We start from the raw sequence: 16,976 nt of genomic DNA, 5'->3' as shown, positions 1-16,976 counted from the left end.
TACACAAACAAGTACTCAAACAAGTACAGATTCACACACACACACACACACACACACACGTTTGTCTTTGCGAAAAGTGGGGACATCCCATAGGTGTAAAGGTTTTTATACTGTACAAACTGTATGTACTATTGCCCTACACCTACACATACCCTACACCTAAACTTAGCCCTCACAGGAGACTGTGCATTTCTACATTCCCCCCAAAAAACTCACTCTGTATGATTTATAAGTGTTTTGAAAAGTGGGGACATGGGTCAATGTCCTGAAGTCACCTTCACCTTGTAATACCTGTGTCCTCAAATTTATGTCCTCATTTGTCACAAAAACGCGCGCGCGCACACACACAAAGTTTCACTAGTCACTTTCTCCTGGGGTTAATTATACAGACAAGTTGGTGCCAGAGAGGCAGAAAAGCTCAGACCGTGAACAACTTTAAAACAATCCATCTGACATTGTACAGTGCTAAAACTCATTTCTCCTCCAGAAGAAAGTTGAACACTGCAGTGCAATCCGCTGCAAAGCGAGCAGATCAGTTTTCCAACTCTCAATCAAAGTACTTTATCTCTCTTTTTACAGAAGTGCACATTCAACACTTTATACAAAAGTCATCTCTCACTGTTAAACTCAAATCCCTCTCTGTCTGTGCTGCCTTCTGACAAGGTTATACAGAACAAAAAGGAAACCAACTCATACTCTCTACTGGAGAAGAAGGCATGAAAGAGCATGAGAACAAGAATGAGGTTGAGTGCTTGAGCAAGAGAAAACGCAAGACTGAGTAATATCGACAACATTAAAGCAACACAGAAAATAGGACAGGAGAGGGATAAAGGACAAAGGCAAATCAAAGGAAAAAAGATGCAGCAAAGGACATTTTGGCTCAAACAGCCCCTATCACTATTTAATGCACTCATAAATCCATTACTTAAGGCAATGCAGAGACTAAGTGGATTTGTACTGTCCTGCTCTGATTACCCTCCCATCAATAGCAGTGATATGGAGGACGGAGAGAGCAGGAGGGAGGCAGCGCCCTGCTGGAGCCTTGGACCCAGTGTGTCCTAGTTGACCCCGTTCTAATCAATGCTCCGGGTGATGACACCAATTACTGCCTGCCGGCGCGACAGCCCTGCTAATTCTAATGGCTATTGATTAGCTCAATGCTAAGCACGGTGTGTCCGAAACCCCAAAAATGCTGCCTTATCGTGCAGTATCCTGAGGGAGGAACAGAATGTACTGTCAACTGTGATGCGTCCATCTGTTTGATTTCTGAAGGAAGGCTGCAGAGATGTTTCCGCCACTATCTGTGATACCCCATAATCCCTTGTGTGCAATTTGGTGACTGAAAGAATAAAAATGCTGTCTGATGAAAGAATTATTCTATTGTTACAGAGAAATAAGCATTGTAGACATTAAACAGCCTCTTTGTTATCTATAAATTTGACAGTGGTGCTTGAATATATTTTAAAAACTTATATTTTCAGCAGCTATTACTTCAGTCTTCAGTGTCACATGACCCTTCAAAAATCATTCTAATATGCTGATTAGGTGCTCAAAAAACATTTCTTATTATCAATTTTGAAAACAGGTTGGTTGAAACATTTCTTTCAGGATTCTCTGATGAATAGAAAATTCAAAAGAACAGCATTTATTTAATATAGAAATCTGGGTAACACTTTATTTTAAGGTGTCCTTGCAACATGTACTTCCTAAAATAATAACAATTAATTATGCATAATTACATGCAAGTACCCTTAAGCCAACCATATAGTAAATACATGTAGTTAATTAATATTACTCAGTACTTAAATGTATAATCACACTAACAAGGACACCTTAAAATAAAGAGTAACTGATTGCTTTTATTATTAATCTAATACCTCCTTTCTGAATAAAAGCCTTAATTTCATTTAAAAAAATAAATAATACTGACCGCAAATGTTCCAGCGGTAGCGTATGAGGCACTGTTAGTAGAGTGTGTTTTGACGTTTTGAGGGTGTTTATGTGCATGCCCAGTGGAGCAGGACTATAAGGGGCCACGCAAAGATGCTGATAGAAGAACACAGAAGAGATAAGAAAACAGGTAGGGATGAAGCAACACTCGATTTCATCAGACTAAAGGGTTTACATGGCGTTTTAAAAAGATAAATTATTGTTTTAGTCCAACTGATGTTGAACGGTATACATACTAGGTGTGAATCTGGAGGATATAGAATACAAAACAGAATGGAGTGTATAAAAGAACAAAAGAATACCAGACAAATGAAACTAGACAAAATAAACTGAAAGCATGTAGTTCAATATCTGCTTCGGTACCTGGAGCGCTGAACTGTCGTACTGATGTGGCTCTGGTCTTGTCATAGACTCTGGCGAGAGAACAGCCTTTAGGGATAGTCCACGCGCTAGACCTCCTGTCTCTCTCCTCCGCTGTGTCATACACCTCCATGTGTGGTGGCCGCTCTGTCAGGTTCTTACTGTAATGACTCAGGCCATACTGAGCTATCTGGATAGCATAGAAATACCCTTGAGGGCCCCACTGGGTGGACAAAGGTACTCCTGTAGGGAGGAACCAGGTAAAGATATATTAGAGAATGGGTGTTAAACTGAAGAGAAGAGTAACAAATATATATTTACACTACCATTCAAAAGTGTGGAGCCAGTATGATACTGTTATTCAGCACAGACACAATAAATTGATCACTTACAATGTTACAAAATTTAAACAAATGCTGTTTTTCTGAACTTTCGATTCTTTACAGAATTTCAAAAAAATAGTATCACAACTTCCATGAAATAATTAAGCAGCACAACTGTTTATCATCACTGATAAGAAGAAATGTTTTTGGAGGAACAAATCAACATATTACATTGTTTTCTGAAGGATCATGAGACACTGTCAAGTGATTAATCGCGATTAAATCGCATACGAAATAAGTTTTTGTTTGCGTAATATATGTGTGTTCTGTGTATATTTATTAAGTATATATAAACGCACACACATACAATATATATTTTGAAAATATTTACATGTCTTTATGTCTATTTATATTCATATAATTTATATTATAAATAAATATATTTAATATATAAACATAACATTTTACTGAAATATATACATGCATGTGTGTGTGTTTATATATACATAATGTATATACACAGCACACATACATATATGTAAACAAAACCTATTTTGGATGTGATTAATCGCAATTAATCGCTTGACAGCACTACTTAAGACTGGAGTAATGGCTGCTGAAAATTCAGCTTTGCAATCACAGAAATAAATTATATTTTTAAATATATTAAAATACAAAAACAGAAGATTTTTGATTGTAATAATGTTTTACAATATTTCAATTTTTTATGTATTTTTGATCAGATAAATGCCATCTTGGTGAGCTTAAGAGACTTAATGACCCTTAACTTTTGAATGGCAGTGTATGTCAGGAATATTGGATGATGTGTGTCTGTGTAAAGTTTTGGCAAACTGAACAAATCAATAACATGATTAAACAAAGCTGGCATTTTCTCATTGTGAGCTGGTAAAGTGTTACACATCTGCCACTAGTTCTTGTGCTGGTACTCACACTGATACTGGAATTGGACCCAAAAGTAAAATGTGATGCATTTAAAATGCTTTTTTTAAAATGAAAACAGTACTATAAACATAAATGTTCAATACATAGTTGAAATCATAAAAAAAGTGTTAAATAATTATTCCTCTGGAGTCTAAAGGCTAATAACCTGCATTACTCCGTTTCTTTTTAGTTGCCAAGCAACATAGCATTACCACATTAACATAAAATTCAAAAATCACAAGTGTTCATACACACATTGTTTACCTTGGTCAATTTAGGCTTCAAATTTGAAGAATTTTGAAAATTCTAACTTTTCACATTTGTGTTTTAGGACGTTATGCATTTTAAACTGATATTGCTTTACAGCATTTTCTAGCTTTTAATGTGTAGTCTTTTTTGTTTTTAACTCAACTGTGATAATGTGAAGCAGTGGTTTCTGCACGGATGCCATCTTCATTCATTATACATAATCTTGTTTTTGGTTTCAAGACTTTTACACAATATAGATCAGATACACAACCCAGAGTACACAGTGACAAGTGAAAACATATAAACCTTCAATTAGCCAGAGATGTACAAAAGACACTGTGGGAATGACACTGGACCACTGAAGCCCCTAAGCAAATAGCCTTGGTCTGTAAGTTGTGCTTTCAGCACTGACATAAATGCTGAGGGTTACAGTTCACCAGGCTTTCATTCACCTTCTTTCTATCTTTATTTTTTATTTATTTATTTTTTTTTAAATCACAGCTCATCTACTCTACAGCCTGGAATGACAATAATCAAGCCTCAGGCAAAGTACTGCGACCGTGCTGCTGGTTTATAGCAGGCATGAAAGGATCTATTCACAAACATACACATAAAAAAAAAAACACATGCAGGGTTAAACACAGACATAACAAGGCAATATAGATGACAAACACACCAATGAGACTGCCTCCCGCTTTCCAGGACACACACATACACATGCAGGCTCTAAGCGGGACCTGCATCAGGAGGCAGATGGGCACTGTGGAGGCGCTCCCTGGCCTAGATACTATTCAGAGCACTCTGATCCTCTGCTGGAGGAGACGCCATCCCTCAAACTGAAGGAGGAGGAAAAAGGAGCTCTCTTTCACTGTCACCCTCCGTACTCATCTCCTTTTCATTCCTTTTTATTCTCTTTCCCTCTCTCTCTCTCCTTCAGTGGAGACTGATGAGTCTGTCCGCTGTCTCTGATAATAGGCTCTCTGCTCTAACACACTGCCGCAGGCTCATGTGGGTTATTACCTCTGAGCTCAACACACTGTTTTTGTGCCTCTGACGCTTGGGATGAAAACGAGGGGAACAGAACCTCTAATTAATCTTTGTTTTGAGTGTTTGTATGAGCAACACTTTTCAAAAATGGCCATATTTCTTACTACAGTGAATTAAACCTTCTGAGGCGATCAAAGCGGTTTTCTGTTGGCATAATTTTGACAGTTAAAAATACATGCCAATTGATTACCTCAGAGAGATCCAACACTGACGGACACCAGCAGGTCGCACGACCTTCATACCAGCACCCTAACATTGCTTGAACACTGGACTCAAGCCTGTTCTTAAATGTTACACTTGTGTTTTGAGGCAGCGCTTGCTTTAATTTTCCATGGTTACTGGAGGAGGCAATGCTTCAAACCTCAGATGATTCCCTACAGGCTCCTTCATTCCTACATGGTCATTACTGCTATAGAGCTTCTCTGTAGCGTGCAGAACACAGAGCAGCTCCATGTAAACAGACTCAGAGTAATGGACTGGCTCTTGGTTATGGAGGAGAAGAGGCTAGAAAGGAAACAAAAGTAGGGGACTACTACGAACTCCATTGCTTTAGTACTGCCACAGACATTGAGAATTTCATCTCAACAAACAGACAACCCAATTTTTCCACCTGCCACAGAAGATTATGATATGAATGTGCCTCTTTGTGGTGCTACAAAAAAAGGGGGTCCTTTGAATGCACACACAAAACAAGGTCTGCATGTTTTAAAAGCTTTCACCAGAAAAGAGTTGAAAGTGGTTTAATCCTGAATGCTGATCAATGACTTTGCAAAGAGTGAAAGCTTCTCAGACCAGCATGTCTGGAAGTGCTTAATTTCAGCATTTTAAACAGAGTACTGTAGAATGCTCTCTGTTTTTGAGCAAGTGAAGTGAGCAATGGTTGCACTGTAAAAAGATTGCTGTAAATTTTACCGTAACTTACTGGCAGCTGGATGCCAGTAAGTTACTGTAAAAACGGTTACAGTATTATTGTAATTGCTGTAGTGCCTGATCAGGATACCACACATCTAGGTTCAACACATTCCTGATGCAAAGATGGATCAAAGCTCGCATTCCAGCGGAACCTATCGCTCCGAACTCCCCTTCCCGGAGCCTAAACTTTACTGGCGCCATATTCCCTAAATCTCTATCCATTAAGTCGCAGTAAAGGATGACGTTTTTACAAGCGACTCGAACTAAAGACAATTCCCAGACTTTTCGAACCAAAGACCTTATGACCCGGCTATCACGCGCATTCCTGAAAACGCGCGCCTTTTCTCTGTTGCGCTCTCTAAAACAGACAAAGGAATTCAACTGGTCCATGTTCGCTCATCTAACAAAGAGAAAGAAAGAGCCACACCCGGAAAGATGTTGTTTTAAAAGAACAAAGTTATACTGGCTTCTGCGACTGAAATTATACCCTGAAACAAAACACTATAGACAATGTAGTTTATACATTAAAGGGTGGTTTTGTTTGTGACATTTATAAGCTGTTGCATTATTTTAAATCTATGGTAAATCTGTTTCCAGAATTTATAATCTTCCTGAGTACTAGTTGTTCATTATCACATGCTCTGATTATTTAGGATCGTTTAATCAATGCCTTAACTACGAAATCGAATATAAAGGATATTTGTATTTTGGTGCCTGTTAAACGGCTACTGTTTGGTCTCGGATGAAAGCTGATTTAATGAATAATAATATTGTGGTATGAATTAAATCTTATCTGTTTTTCATTAACGCCTATTTACAAGATGAATGGAAGTCTGCTGTTATAAGTTTTTATGTGATAAAATACTTGCGCAGATAATGTATGCAACACGAAACTCTGCAGGGCGGGGCTCCGCCCACAGAGACGCTTGCGATTGGGCCACGCGCCAAAAAGGCGGACCCCAAATCGTCCCGTTAAAAACGGATACTCAACCATGAGAGTTGAGTTGGAGTTTGAAAACAACAGGAGGACACGCACGCCAGCGAGTCTCTCGTTCTGCTCACGCTTTGCTTCTCGCCTCTTAACACCACGGCTGAGTACTGCAAACGACCAAAGAACTTTAACCTTAAACTTCTAAGAACTGGATAGCCTTCCTGAAAGGTTCACCACGTCAGAAAGAGACAACCAACCACTGAAGAGTGCGCTAGTCACACGACCTCCCGAGCAGCCAATCCGAACGCAGCCACAGTTCGTCTCTACCAAAGCAAAGGAGGAAAAAGTCACTTTGAACCGAAGAAAGCCTGAACTGAGTTCGATCGAAACAACTGAAAGACCAAGTAAGGCAAATCTCTTTATTGACTGAAACCTGGATATCTCTCCGTTGAGAGTAAAGATAAAATACTTCTTTGTCTATGAGTTTCCTCAGGTTGAAAAGCTTTAAAACCTAAGTCTCTCTCTCTTCAGATATAAATAACTCGCTCCCATTGCAACGTATGTGTGTTTATGTCTGTTTGTGTTGTCTAGTCAGTTAATGTTGTGTTAGAATAGTGAATAAAACTTTGACTTTATTAAGAAATCTTTGTCTGTGTTATGTGATTTAACATGTCGTAACTATTTGCCAAAAAGATCGCGTTTTACCTACGCTCAGGAGCTAACTAAGTTGACTCAATTTAACTATTTGATTTATTTTAATAGTTGGCCACGAATTAAATAAACAAAGCGTTAAGAAATAACTTGCTGTTATTAATGCTTGCTGGACAAGTCGTTAACAAGGCATACGTTGTACATTATGATTGATAACAATTAATCATATGCAGATCAACTCTTAAGAGTGATTCCCTAAAAGCTAAATAATAAAATAAATATATTTTTGTAGGATTCATTTTCTACATTGCATTTACAGTATAATAATGGCCTTACTGTATTTTCAATTACAGTATCTTTACCATATTTTCATTTACAGTATCAGTGCTGCAGTGTTTATTTTCATGTAGTTTAAACATCTGGTGCCTGTAAAAAACAATCAAATTGTGGTACAGCACTGTAATGCATGATTTTTACCACCCCAACCCCATAAAAATCACAATAACTCGTTGAACATTTTCTTTTTAAAAGTACAAATTACAAGTCATGATCTCTAGGATGAACCAGCTGAAAAAAGGCATCACCACAGTCCCCTGGGCACTTTGTTTCATGGTAAAACATACACATACTGAAAAGCAAAAACAAGTAATTACACTAACAGTCAAATGTTTTTGAACATTTAGATGTTTTATGTTTTTAAAGGATTCTATTCTGCTCACCAAGCCTGCATTTATTTGATCCAAAATACAGCAAAAGCAGTAATACTGTGAATTTTTTTTACTATGACTATTTAAAATAACAGCTTTCTATTTGAATATATTTTAAAATGTAATTTATTCCTGTGATCAAAACAAAATTTTCAGCATCATTACTCCAGTCTTCAGTGTCACATGATCCTTCAGAAATCATTCTAATAAGCTGATAAACATTTATTATTAATATTATCATCATAAATATTTAAAACAGTTGAATACATTTTTTCAGGATACTTTGATGAATAGAAAGATCCAAAGATCAACATTTATCTGAAATAAAAAGATTTTATAACACATGTATAGAAATTACTACTTTTATTTAACAAGGATGGGTTAAATTGATCTAAAGTGAAGATAAAGACATTTATAATGTTACAAAAGATTTCTATTTCAGATAAATGCTGTTCTTCGGAACTTTCTATTCATCAAGGAAACCTGAAAAAATTAGACTCAGCTGTTTTCAACATCATAATATTTTTTTTTTGAGCAGCAAATCAGAATATTATAATGATTTATAAAGGATCATGTGACACTGAAGTGTAGGATATCAGAGACCGAATCAGACAAAGTTAAGATTCGATCAGAACATTGAAACATGAGAAGTTGAAATTCCAGAGACGCCCAAGAGGACGTTGTAAATCAGATTCCTAGCTCCAGCCATCTGAAGAAAGCCTAACCAATCCTCTTTCACAAAACAGCTTGCAACATTAAGACAAAAGAACACTTATTGATAATTCCAATTCAGGAAGGAGATCGTCAAATTTGGGAGCAAGTAATCAAGACTGATGGTCAAAGAGATGGCCATCATGTGGTCCACGATTGAAATCACGAGCTTCCTTAGATTGACTTTTCCACCACACATAGAAGACAAAGAACCAGACTGAAATATCTTTGTTCACAGAGACTGCCGTTTCCATATGCACCTAAAATCATCTTAAAAGACTTTCATTTTCATTTTAATGAAACTAATCATTTTTATGCATCACTCCATATTATGCATGCAAGACACATATTATACTATCATGTTTTAATCAAATATTATGTATGTCTTTTTAATCATTATTGAATAGCTGAAGGATTCATTTGCATGTTTGGTATGTATGAGTTTGAAAAATTATGCTTTAAATGTTTCTTCCAATCAATTCTTTGGCAAATGTATCATAGTCTTGTTATAGAAATCATGTTCAAAAGTATACTTTGCAAGAGCCTGTAAAAATCGGACCATGTGATTGATAACATGCTGATTTATGATGGAAGGAACACCCCTAGCTAAGATAATAATCTAATTGGTCAAGACACCAGATGGGATGTGTTCAGAAGCCGAGTTTAAAAACTCAGGATACCATCAAACCTTCTCTCTTTTCGCTCTCATTTTTTTGCTTCAACTTTTGCCACCGCGTTTTTGACGCTGCTCTTTGAGCGTGCTCTGGCCTACGTGCCAGCTGCTACCACAATGAGAAGAAAACCCACCTAGTCTCTTTACATCCCTTTATTCTTTTACTTTAATTTATTTTATTTTCCGTTGCGAGTTTCGTGTACTCAGTTAAGTTTTGCCGCCACTCCTCTAGTCAGTGATCGCTTCAAAACTTTTACCAGCCAAAACTCTGCATCCTCAGCCAACGCCCAACCATTGGCTTCCCCAAGACGTCACTTTACGACTACTGAACTCTCAGCCAATCAGCAACTTCGGGGAACCCTCTTTCCTGCAACTACGACACAAAAGGGATTCCCTTTGCAACAAGCAAGTAACCTCCAAATTCTAACTGAATTGGTGCAGTTAATACAAATTTTAGCCTCATTGTGAAACTCAAAGCGAGGGTTAAATAAGTGATTGATGGTTGTTCAGGTCTATGCAATAGTGCATATTGCTGTAAACTTGGGATTTCACATTTTCATTCTCTTAAACTCATCCTTTCCTCACTCTCTCTCTTTCTGCAACGGGTGAATGCGTGAATACGTGTGTTCATGTGTTTGATTAGTTTATGTCTTAGGTTTATATAAATAAAAACTTATTTATATTGAAATTTATGTGTTTTCACTATATTTTGGATTTTAATATCCAGTGCAGAGTTGATGTTATATGGCTTGGTCAATGAATCGCTGTCGCCTCAGTGATCAGCGAGTCTGTTCAAATTCCCTATAAAATCATAAATGATTCCCTTTGAGCTAAATTAAACTATTTGCTTTATATCACATTTTTACATTACAGAAGACTGGAGTAATTTAAAAATTCAGCTTTGATGACAGGAATAAATTACATTTTTAATATTATATTTGAATAGAAAACATTTATTTTAAATAGTAAAAATATTTCAAAATTGTACTGTTTTTGCTGTACTTTGGATCAAATAAATGCAGGCTTGGTGAGCAGAAGAGGCTTCTTTAAAAACATTAAAAATCTTTTGACTGGTAGTGTTAACAAAATGAAATTATACAGTAAAAATTAGTTTCTGCTGTTTCAGTAATTTTGACAGTCAAAGTTGACAAGCTCTCCGATGAGAAAAAGCAGGATGGGATTCAGGCAGATCCTTTTTCTTTGCACCCTCTTTCCAGAATTCCAGCTGATCTGTGACTTTCAATGCATTTGGTGCCACAAAGACTGACTGTCTGAATGAACCTGCAAGCACAAGAAAAAGAAAAAAAAAACATTATTGTTCAAAGCGGTGTTTACAGAATTTGCCTCAACTGGTGCTGTGTGCACTTTGATGTTAATAAAAATGTTATATACTACATCTGAACGCACCTACAAGGGAAAGTACATAATTAGTTGATAATCCATCACATTCAAATTATTAAAGCTCCATTTTAGAGGAAAGTGCTAGAATGCTGAATTAATGGGTTTGATTCCAGGGGCGGTTCTAGGGTGAGTGGATATCTGGGGCTTAGCCTAGAGACATTAATTTATGTATCAGAATACACGGGATACAAGTCAAATAAAACAGGCTATGCTGAAAAGTTACACCGTCAGTCCTCTGTCGTGTGTGTCATGTGTTCCCGCCTCTTGTTTCCTTATTTGGTTTGTTTCCTGTCCTCGTCTAATGTGATCATTAGTTAATTCTTGTCCAGCTGTGTTCGTCTCATTATCTATGACTATCCTGTGTATTTATAGTCCTGTCTGTTCAGTTTGATTTCGGCTGGTCTACTCGTTACTCCCCGGTGTTCCTGTCTGTGACTGCCTTGCCTTGTCTTGCCCTGCTTTGATGTCTTCAGTAAAGACTGTTATTTTGACTTACATCCTCATCTGCGTGTTCCTTGTTCCTCCCTGCTGTGTGCACTGTGACATAATTTTTTTTTTTTAAGTGACAACAATAATTTGCACTTACAAATTGCATAAATATTATGAAATTAATATTTTAAATATAAACAAAAACAATTGAACACAAAAATATGTGATAAAAAAAAAATAGAATGATAATGAGACTAAAACTAGTACCAGTAGGTGGTAGCAAGACACTGCCTTAACGGAGCCATTGAGTCATTTATTCTATCAGTTCATTAAAAACGGCTGATTGATATCCATTGATATGAATGGATCAGTGAATCACTGATTCAAGGCATTCAAAAAAGGTAAATTAATTCAGTAATGAAACACTGTTGTGTGCAGAGACGCACAACATGGCTTTGTTTAGAACCATTTTTGCGAAATAGAGCAAAAAGACAATATTTTCTTCACGATTTAAATCACTTAATATTAACTTTTTTTATTGAATTTTGTTGCCCTGACACTTTGTAAAGTCTGCCACAGACCATGCTAAATGCTAACCAATCTGTTCATATATTCTAGTCAATCTAAATGTGTGTGTGTCCTAGAAAATCTGTGATTATAATACCATGATTAAAAATCTATATTTGTTGCTATACAGTAACAGTAATCTAATTTTGTCAGATGGGGATATCGATATTATGAATTTATAGGTTACAGTAAATTAAAGATACCTGAAGCAGCTGCATTTTGCCGTTTAAAAGGAACACTCCACTTTTTGGAAATAGGTTCATTTTACAACTCCCCTACAGATAAACAGTTGAGTTTTACCATTTTTGAATCCATTCAGCCGATCTCCGGTTCTGGCGGTAGTACTTTTAGCTTAGCTTAGCATAGATCATTGAATCAGATTAGACCATTAGCATCTCGCTCAAAAATGACTAAAGAGTTTCGATAATTTTCATATTTAAAACTTGACTCTTCTGTAGTTACATCGTGTACAAAAACTGATGGAAAATGAAAAGTTGCGATTTTCTAGGCTGATATGGCTAGGAACTATACTCTCGTTCCGGCGTAATAATCAAGGAAATTTGTTGCCGTACCATGAGTGCAGCAGGCGCAGTGATATTACACAGCGCCTGAAAGTAGTCCCAGCTAGGTAACAGGTTATGATATAGTTGAGGACTGCTTTCAGGCGCTGCGTAATATCACTACGCCTGCTGCACTCATGGTACGGCAGCAAATTTCCTTGATTATTCGTACACAATGTAACTACAGAAGAGTCAAGTTTTAAATAGGAAAATTATCGAAACTCTTTAGTAATTTTTGAGCGAGATGCTAATGGTCTAATCCGATTCAATGATCTATGCTAAACTAAGCTAAACTAAAAGTGAATGGATTAAAAAAAGAATTGGCTGAATGGATTAAAAAAACGGTAAAACTCAACTGTTTAACTCTTGGGGAGTTTTTTTCCAAAAAAAGTGGAGTGTTCCTTTAAGTGCTGGTTTAATAGAAATAATTTTAATGCGCATGAAAACTTTCGGGGCCTTCCCCTAGCGCCACCCCTGTTTGATTCCCAGGGAATGAATAACTTAATAAAATGTGTAGGGGAGTGCAGGGCACAAACTAACACGGGGTTAGTTGTAACACACATGGTTTAAATATTTCCACATGCTAGCATAACCAAATTTACAATATTTACTAGCTGCCATATCAATGATCCTATATTCAATGATCTGCCATATATTAGATCCGATAACATTTTAAGCTGTCATATGGTTATGTTACAACGTGCCCCTCATATGTTACAATGTACCCCACCAACGGGGCATGTTGTCACATTTCACTTCCATTCTTTTGAGATAAATAGCGAAAAACATATACACTGTAATTCTGAAACAACCCAACATATTTACACTAGACAAGTGTGAAATTAAACTGTATAAAAAAAAATATATATACTCTGAACCCCATGTGGATTTACACAAACTAAGAAAGTCAAACAGTGTTAGGTTGTGCTCCTCTACTTTAAATATAACTTGCTTTGGATAAAAGCATCTGGCAAGTGCATGAATGTAAATGCAATGCAAAACAAAATGTATTTTGGGCTACCTAATTCTGCATTTCTGTAAAATGGACAGCTGCCTGGATGATGATTCTGCCCTCATAGTCAGGATCCTGTTTTTGCCTGGAGAAATCTCCTGTAACAGACAGAGTCACAACACCCTTTTAGTGTTACTATAGTTTATGATCAGGAGGGACAAAAAAAAAAAAAAAAAAAAAAAAAACAGCAATACAAACATTTTTAATAAAATTTTTGGTAACACTTTACAATAAGGTGTCATTTGTTAACATTAGTTAATGTATTACCTAACAAACAATTAACAATGCATTTATTACACTATTTATTAAGCTTTGTTAATGTTAGCTAATGAAAATACAGTTGATGTTTATTCATGTTAGTTCACAGTGCATCATTAACTAATGTTAACAAACACAACTTGTGATTTTAATCAGGGACGGATTATGCCGCAAAGTTGCCCTGGGGACGGACGGATTTATAGGCCCCCCTCAGTTGAAATTGCGGTCATTTTTCTTAAATTCAAATAGCAGTATTTTTAGCAATATGTTATTTACACTAAGTGCAAATAGCTATAGATTACATTTACACTATTTTAAAATAGCAGGATTTTCTGCTATTTATACTACTTGTTGCAAAATAGTGGCAATTATCTGCACTTCAGTATTGTATTACACTATAAAACAGTATGCAATAATAACGTATTGAGTGTAAATTATCATTTTGATTCAGATTATTAAATGGATGCCACCTTATTGATATATAAAGCCCTCCCTACACCTACCCTAACTCTACCCGATACTTTATTTTCAACTTTTATTTCTTTAATTTTTATTAAAAATAAATGCCTTTACGATGTGATATGAGATTTGAAAAGGGAGAAAAAAAGTTCGGCAAAAGGCGAGTTCGAACCCTAGTCGATCGCGTCAAAAATACCACAGAACGCGCTTTACCATCTGCGCCACTGGAGCGGTTGTTTCATAGCAGTAGGCCCGTGTGTTAATCCGTCCCTGATTTTAATAATCCATTAGTAAATGCTGAAATTAACATTAACTAAGACTAATAAGTGCTGTAGAAGTATTGTTTATTCTTAGTTCATGTTTACTAATGTTTTTAACTAACATTAATGTTAACTAATGAACCTTATTGTAAAGTGTTACCACATTTTTAATATTTATAAGCAAAACTTACTATATTAATATATTGCTAGCCCGTTCCTCTTTTTAAAAAGTAAACTCGTTCTGGAGTTAGTGGAGAACAGCAGCCCGTGGCTAATTTGGCTACTTTAGTAACATTAGTTAAGTTGATGAAAGCTCACCTGTTGTTACGACGGCAATCACAGGAAAAGACTCCAATACTCCACCGATGCAGATGACATGACCACAAACTTGAAAATAAAATACAAAAAGATGTACTTTACAGTGGTATTTCTTAACTCAGTTTTCCTCAGTATTTCATGTTAGCTTGCGGTTTTATTTTACGTCTCTCACTGAATAGGGACCGTCTCTAAAGTTACATACAACATTGGTACACATGATTCTAACGTAAATAGCATTTGAAGAGAATTGCACTTGCGATAAAGAGGCAGTATACAAAAGATATTATGCTTCTCTGTGTTTGTTAACTTCGTCTAACTGACATTATTAACTTACCAGATGATGTTATCATCGATGGCATTCACAAGAAGAGGCTCCAAAATACACCTCCGACGTAGACAACATCTAGACTAGAAACTTGAAAAGAACAAACAAAAGAAGTTCTTGAAAATACGGTTTAAAATCTCCAATGAAACAGTGGTGTTGCCTACGCACTTTACCTCAGTAACGTTATGTCACGTTAGTTCGTTGTTAAGGTTAAGTAAGGACTAGCCAGATTAACTAACTTGCATTAAAGGGCAGCAGAATCTACAAACGTGTTTCTCGGTTTAACTAAACTTTATTTCGACTAATATAGGTGACCTTAATTTACTCACCAGTCGATGTTATCCCCGTTATGGCAGCGTTAATCCACCCGTCAGTCAGAAAAAAAGGCCCCAACTCCTGACATGAAAAAAGACACGATGAATAAATGTTAGTTTGCTGTTAACAAGTTAAAACATCTTAAAAAATCTCAGTTTTGCACAAAACACAAATAATATACTAACCTTTTTGTCCATTTAACTTGTGCGTTTCTTTTGTCCTTTTACAGCTGCTTCCACCAAACAGTAAATAAAAGAAATCTCCCTTGCCATTGGTCAGTTTTTCGCGGGCAAGTTTACTACTGTAAATTTACAGTAGTTTACTGTAAAATACATATATTTTCCCACAATCCTTTGCAGTTTACAGTAAAATACTGTTCAAATTACAAAAATCGGTTACAGTGTGGTTTACACCAAGGGTCACCAGACTCGGTCCTGGAGGGCCGGTGTCCTGCAGAGTTTAGCTCCACCAACCCTACTCAAACAAACCTGAACCAGCTAATCAAGGTCTTACTAGGCATAGAAACTCCCAGGCAGGTGTGTTGAGGCAAGTTGGAGCTAAACTCTGCAGGACAAGTTTGGTGACCCCTGGTATACACGCTTGTCATTGGTTACATTGACGTACACTCACATACAAACACACAGATTAGGCCTGCTTTGAATTAGATTTATATTCATTTAATTTAAAAATTCTTCCACTTTGTTTGGCATTAGTATCCTGTGAAGCACTGCGAAAGGCTTCACCATATTCAGTGAATAGTAATTAAGTTGTGGTTGGGAAGGCATTCTTTATACTCAAGTATTGATCAGACTGACCTCATTTTCAATACTTCCTTAAGAAGTGATTACTTCATTACCCAGTCTCATTATAAAAGAATATAGATGAGCGAATAGCACTGAACGACTCTCTATTCTCTTTAGAGAGCATCACAAACTTTGTGAAAATAGCTTCGATATGGTGGTGTTAGCCTGACGTGATCCGAGAACTGGAGTGAGACTGGGATCAGACTTCTGCTCTATCAGTGTGATGGCTCGAACAGGGCACTTAACCCCGACTGCTGAAGGACGGTCCTTGCAAAGTGATAGAGAGGTGGAGAGAAGAGTGAGCCAGCAGGAAATGGCTGAAAGTAATCTGTCAGGGCAGCGAAACAGTGATGGATCACTGACACAGTGAAGAGAAAAATGCAGTTTCTGGACAGTAAAACGCCTCTGAAGGACACAACCGAGACCACCATAATCAGCTTTTTCCTGTCACGGAGTGTCATCTCTGAATTAATTTTGAATTGCTTGTCATTTAAGTTCCTTAACAAAAAATGAAATGATTTTGCTTTAATTTGGTTTTGCTTTTCCTCATTGACATTCACCAGAAGACACATGGGAGTCTGAGTGCAAAATTATTCTCCATTACGTTTAAGGTCATCAAATCAGCTCTTGTGTTTCAGTTCTTGGCTGAATCAATTCCACTTTCATTTGCTTAATGTATAGTCCATTGAGGGTGCATTACTCACTAAGAACCAGACGTAAATCATTCGAGTCTGGCTTCCAGGAAACTACTCTTGGACTGCACTAAATGACTATTAATGGCCACTAACAAGTTGTGTTAGAAATGAGGCAGGT

At 36.7% G+C, this 16,976-nt stretch overlaps 1 protein-coding gene across 1 annotated transcript in view; it reads right to left on the bottom strand.

Annotated features, from left to right (window-relative positions):
• The window catches only part of LOC306883382 (D-glucuronyl C5-epimerase B-like), a 70,898-nt gene that overhangs the window by 4,464 nt on the left and 49,458 nt on the right, over window positions 1-16,976 (bottom strand). The window contains exon 4 of the mRNA XM_079438587.1: window positions 2,314-2,553. Within this exon, the coding sequence (XP_079294713.1) occupies window positions 2,314-2,553 (240 nt within the window). The remainder of the gene's footprint in view (window positions 1-2,313; window positions 2,554-16,976) is intronic.

Source organism: Barbus barbus (assembly GCF_936440315.1).
Source record: "Barbus barbus genome assembly, chromosome: 2".
Classification (NCBI taxonomy): domain Eukaryota; kingdom Metazoa; phylum Chordata; class Actinopteri; order Cypriniformes; family Cyprinidae; genus Barbus; species Barbus barbus.
This window is presented reverse-complemented; position numbering and strand designations above follow the sequence as displayed.